Raw genomic sequence first — 6338 nt, forward strand, 5'->3', positions numbered from 1 at the left:
GTAGCTGAATCATGATGATTTGAGGATCGTAGTCATACGATGATTTTTGAAGGACCCAAATTGATGTATGTTGAACAAAGGACCAACGTTGGGGAATAGTGAAAGGAAGATTATAGTTGAGTGAAAATGATCAAAGTACTGTAGTCAACCAACAGTGGTCCGAAAACCTTAATTTGACTTCAATGGTCAGGTCATAATTAAATGAGAGTGATCGGAGGACCATAGTTGTGTGATGTGGTCGGAGTTAGGAGATTATGGTTAGAGGGCTATAATTGAGTGAGGGTAGTCGAAAGGGCTAAGTCTAGTGATGGTCAGAGGATTAGCCAAATGGACAGCAATTTGATGGCCACCATCGGACAATGGTGATTATACTATGATCGTCGGTCGATGGTTGTTCGTCAAAGACGAATGTGCGATGGTCTGGTAGTAATTGTCCAAGAATGATGGTAAAACTATGTTGGTTTGATGGTAGTGATTGAGGCAATGTTTTGATGGTGACAATTGAGTGGTGCTTTAACTGTGGCAGTTTGACGGTGATGAGATGATAGTGGTGCTCGAGTTTTACCTCTTTTAAATCTCAAACTTAAGGGTTCAGTAAAATCTTTCCCACCACACCCTCCCTCTTCATATAGAGAGCGTAGTGATGTGTTAACTGCACCAAGGGTATCCATATACCTGCAATCTAGAACCATGAAATAGGAAAAGCAAATGAAACTGCAATTTCTGATAAATTGAGTGTATTATATATATATATATGTGATTTAAAAAATCAAGAACCTCTTTTGTCTTCTTCCCTTTCTAAGTTTTCTCCATACAAATAAAAAGCTCACATATATTATTTTAGCTAAAAGACAAAAGCGGTTACTAGATAGTGGAAACTAGAAAGTTGATTGTTCTATAAAGGGTAAATATTATCAAAATTCACAACACTCTAAATACAATTGTACTGATTACCTCATCCATTGATAACTCTTTTTTTTTTCATTTTTGTGTCAGAATACAATCAAAATTGGAAGATTTTTTTTTTTTTGGGACATTTAGGCCATTTAAGGCAAACTCATACACACAATGCATATACATGAACTCGAACCTTGAACCTCTTAGTTGGAAGCCTAAGCTCTCAACCAATAGGCCAAGGGGAGTTGTGTAATTGGAAGATTTTTGATTTGTTGGATTCATCTAATTAAAATGCTCGCTATTATTATTAACATAAGAGATTTGGAGATCATTTTATCTCCTAATTAATATTATGAAAATTTTTAATTATACATCAAATTGTTGATTTGAACTCATACTCAAATCAAATCTTTTTGTGTCATTCAATTTGACTATTCATAAAAAAAAAAAAAAAAAAAAAAAAAAGAAGAAAAGAAGAAAATAAGGTGATAAATTGGGTGTTGTTTACCAACTGGCTCTGGATGTGGCTGTTGATCATAGCGAGGGTGATATAGTGGTTAGTGATGATGTGATTTTGCCCGTGGTGGTTAGTCCTAATGCTATACCATTGAATACTGTTCTATCTGTTAGTATGCCCTGTTTGTTAAATGAGGACCATAGTTGTGTGATGTGGTCGGGGTTAGATGATTATGGTTAGATGGCTATAATTGAGTCATGGTAGTCGAAAGGGCTAAGTCTAGTGATGGTCAGAGGATTAGGCAAATGGACAGCAATTTGATGGCCACCATCGGACAATGGTGATTATACTATGATCGTCGGTCGATGGTGGTTCGTCAAAGACGAATGTGCGATGGTCTGGTAGTAATTGTCCAAGAATGGTGGTGAAACTATGTTGGTTTGATGGTAGTGATTGAGGCAATGTTTTGATGGTGAAAATTTGGTGGTGCTTTAACTGTGGCAGTCTGACGGTGATGAGATGATAGTGGTGCTCGAGTTTTACCTCTTTTAAATCTTAAACTTAAGGGTTTAGTCAAATCTTTCGCACCACACCGTCCCTCTTCATATAGAGAGAGTAGTGATGTGTTACCTGCACCAAGAGTATCCAGATACCTGCAATCTAGAACAATGAAATAGGAAAAGCAAATGAAACTGAAATTTCTGATAAATTGAGTGTATTATATATATGTGATTTAAACAATCAAGAACCGCTTTTGTCTTCTTCCCTTCCTAAGTTTTCTCCATACAAATAAAAAGCTCACATATATTATTTTAGCTAAAAGACAAAAGCGATTACTAGATATTGGAAACTAGAAAGTTGATTGTTCTATAAATATTATCAAAATTCACAACACTCTAAATACAATTGTACTGATTACCTCATTCATTGATAACTTTTTTTTTTCATTTTAATACAATCAAAATTGGAAGATTTTTGGTTTGTTGGATTCATCTAATTAAAATGCTCGCTATTATTATTAACATAAGAGATTTAGAGATCATTTTCTCCTAATTTATATTATGAAATTTTTAATTATACATCAAATTCTTGATTTGAGCTCATACTCAAATCAAATCTTTTTGTGTCATTCAATTTGACTATTCATTTGTTAAAATTAAAATTCAGATGATTCAAAATTTAATTATAAAACAAATATATATATAAATTAAATTTATATCAAAATTTTAGTAAAATCAAATCAAATTTTGATTGCATTTCACTCTATTTATGTGAGTATTAATTTAGTAAAGATAACATCTACTCAATATGACCCGCCATAGCTTAAAATCATTTTTTGGGAAAATTAGGGCTTCAGCCCATATGGCCATATATATTGAATAAAAAGGGTTAAAAAACAATACCTCCCAAAAACAAAAACCTAAAAATAATAAAAAAGAACAACTCGGAAAAATAAGGTGAAAAAGTGGGTGGTGTTAACCAAGTGGCTCTGGATGTGGCTGCTGATCCTAGCGAGGGTGATATAGTGGTTAGTGATAATGTGATTTTGCCCGTGGTGGTTAGTCCTAATGCTATACCATCGAATACTGTTCTATTTGTTAGTATGTCCTGTTTGTTAAATGAGGAAGTTGTCGAGCTCTTTGCTCTGAGTCCATTGGGGAAGAGCTGTGTGATTGTTGTTGCCTCTTCGGACTGTCCTGACTTGCCGGATGTTGCCGGTGTGGTGCAGCAGCTTGATGATTGGGAGGGTGATGAGATTCATGATATTGGTGCTGCTTCACCTGAGGGTTGTTTTCGGCCTGGTACTATGATTACTAGGCCACTTTCTGAGGGTGACGACTATTTGTCTAAAAGTTTTGATGGTCCGATTTTTATTGTGCCTATAACTATTGTACCTAGGGATGTAATGCTTTCTCACCTATCTAGGGATAGTGAGGTATTACATGGCGATTGACTTCATGATGAAAATTCACATGATGATGAAAGTTTCAATGAGGGTGATTCGGCTTCTCGGGATAATTTCGACTTGAGTATCCTTCAAATTGTTGACGCCGACTTTAGCAATAAGAGTGTTAAACGTAAGAAGCGGAAGTCCAAAAAAAAAACAAGGCTAGTTGTGGTGGTCTTTGATTTCTCTTTCTTGGATGGCCTTAGCCTTGCATCCGGTGGCGGCCTGAGTTTGTCTTCTGTTCCTGTTATGCTTTCCTCCTTGAGTTTGGCGTGGATTGTTGTGGTGCTTTTATTGGCTTCTACTTCACCGGTCGGCCTTCTTTGAGTTTTTGTTTGCTTGGTTTGCTTTTTAGGCTGCCGTTTGTTTCCTTTGCTTGTGTTTCGTTTAGTTTTGATTTTTAGCTCATAGATTTCGTTTTATTTCTTGTATATTTAGGGGGCTTTTGATTTTTTAAGGTATTGTAATTCCTTTTGTATATAAAAAAAAAACTCAAAAAAATAAGTTCTACAACAAAACGTCATAGCAGCGATCAGTGTGATAAGCCATTATATCCAGCAGGAATGAGCGCAGGTTGCCACAGGTCATGCCGAGTGGCGAAACTGGGCCATCACGGCACCGCCATAACTTAAAATCTATTCAGATGAACATTAACCCATACCAGGTCGGAACGCGCCACCTGCCAAAAGAAAACCCTATAAACCTGTTCAATGTCACACTCGTCGTCGTCCGCTCCATTCCCTCCTGGCCTACCCTAAACCAGAATCTCGTCGTATTTCACCCTCACAACAAATGGAAGCCACTACACCTCGCCACCTCCTCCATCGCATCCTCTGCTGCCTCGTCGTCTACCTCCTCACCCTCATTCCCATTCCACCCAATCGCCGTCTCAGCCTCGTCGCCCTCAAAGAAATCCAACTCAGCCTCCTCTTCCGCATCTGTGGTCTCTCCACCCGAACACTCACCATTGACGTTGGCGGTGGAAACGCCGCCACGTCCCTCCACATCTGGGTCCCGCGTCGCCGGCGACCACAAAAACACGCCCTGCTCCTCATCCACGGATTCGGCGGTAACTCTAAGTGGCAATTTCATCGCCAGATCGGCCCGCTTTCCCGTTGTTTCGACCTCTACATTCCCGACCTGGTTTACTTCGGCCGGTCACTCTCCTCAAGCGGTGAGCGGTCGGTGGGGTTCCAATCGAGATGCGTGTCTGCGGCGATGAGGGGTTTGGGGGTGGAGAAGTACTCCGTAGCGGGGATCAGTTACGGTGGCTTTGTGGCGTTTCGGCTTGCGGCAGAGGCGGAGGAGGTGGAGCGGCTCGTGATCCTGACGTCTGGGATCTGTGCGACGGCAAAGGAGATGAGGGAGATGGTGGCTGGAGAGAAGAGGGACGTCACTGAGATTTTGCTACCGCAGCGGGCGGAAGATCTGATGATCCTCATGCGGCGGTCCATGTATCGCTCGCCGAAGTGGGTGCCGACATTTGTCCTCCGAGATTTTGTCGAGGTTGGTAAACTTACCGCTTAACCTTATTGTTTGTTTCTCTTGTTGTACCTTCCGTAATAGCGTCGTTACTCGTAGTGCCGAAGTTGAGAGTGGTTATCCAAAACGTGCTTCGGAGGATTTTATTTCCGGTGTTCTTTTTTTTTTGCTGAAGAAGTGGTATGATAAATATAGCGTATTTAAAATATTTTTGAATTATTTGGAGGAATTCATTGTAAATGCAGGGGATTATTTTTTATTTTATTTGAGGTAAAATTAATTAAATTTGAGTGGCGGGGAAGGGTGGTGGCTGGCTGTGTGCGAAAGCCACTGCTGCTGGTTGCTGCTGGTGGCAACGGGTGGTTTTTGACTTGTAATGTTCGAATAGTGATGGTGGTGGTGGTTAGGGCAATGGCTGGTAGTCGTGTTGATGATGGTGGTAACAATAGCGGTGAATAACAGTGTTGGAGAGGTGGCGGTGGGTAATGACAGGCAGCTGCGAGTGAAGCTTCCTATTTTCAATATTTTTGGAATTTAGTAAAATTGGGCCAAGTTCAAATGTATATTGAAAATGAAAAAAAGCTATGAATTTCAAATATTTTAAAAGATTGCCCTGCACTTAAATTTCTTTATATTACTTGGAAATTCAAATTCTCTATATTTGATTTATTTTATGCTCATAGTTTTTCAAAGTAAACATGCCCTAAGTACCCTAAATGAGAAGAGATTATTATGTGCGGAGATCATGGGCAGATCCCTCATGTATTGAGGGGGGTGTGTTATTTGCCCACTCAAAAAAATATTAAATTTTAGAGGGGATATTTTAGGTATTTTGCCCCCTGTCAAAAAAAAATTTTCTCTAATTTTATCAATCCTAAGCGTCTTTATCCATCCCCACAAAAAAAAAAATTTTTTTTTTGCCCATCCTTAAAAAAAAGCTGGATCCATCCCCGGCGAAGATCAGACACAGAGAACCATTCGGTTTTATCTCTGTGAACAGTAAAAACGTAGTGTTGAACATTAAAAGCGCAGTGATAAACAATATTTGTGCTTTTACTGTTCATAGAGACAAAATCGAACGATTCTCTATATGCGGTCGTCGTAAGTAATAATCTCTCCTAAATGAGAGAGAATAAAAAAATTATGTAACCTCTATGAGTTATTTAATATTAAAACCCTTCTTTTACCCTTAAAGGAAAAAAAATTATGAAAATTTATATTTGATATATGTTATATACATATTTTTATTATCCTATAATATAATTAAAGGCTATTACATATTCATACTGTAAAATTTATGTGTATTTATGTATTAGCATCTAAATTTAATATTTATTTACGTAATACTTAACTTTTTAAATAACATAAAATCTACTTTTTTACTATATGTTTTGATAGGATTTAGATACTAAAATGATATCTAAGTAAATTTAATGATTTAATTATTAGATACATAAAGTTCCAATAATTACATAATATTTGAAATTAAGGACATGCGTAGTAAAATTAATCTTATCTTCATAAAAAATATTTCTGAATATCCTAATAAAATAA

The 6338-nt window shown here is 37.7% G+C and overlaps 1 protein-coding gene across 1 annotated transcript in view; it reads left to right on the top strand.

The window, feature by feature from the left end:
- Positions 1-3949: 3949 nt before the first annotated feature.
- The window catches only part of LOC110111587 (lipase 3), an 11367-nt gene continuing 8978 nt past the window's right edge, over positions 3950-6338 (top strand). The window contains exon 1 of the mRNA XM_020843515.2: positions 3950-4808. Within this exon, the coding sequence (XP_020699174.1) occupies positions 4095-4808 (714 nt within the window). The 5' untranslated portion in view covers positions 3950-4094. The remainder of the gene's footprint in view (positions 4809-6338) is intronic.

Source organism: Dendrobium catenatum, unplaced genomic scaffold (genome assembly GCF_001605985.2).
Source record: "Dendrobium catenatum unplaced genomic scaffold, ASM160598v2 fragScaff_scaffold_1557, whole genome shotgun sequence".
Lineage (NCBI taxonomy): Eukaryota > Viridiplantae > Streptophyta > Magnoliopsida > Asparagales > Orchidaceae > Dendrobium > Dendrobium catenatum.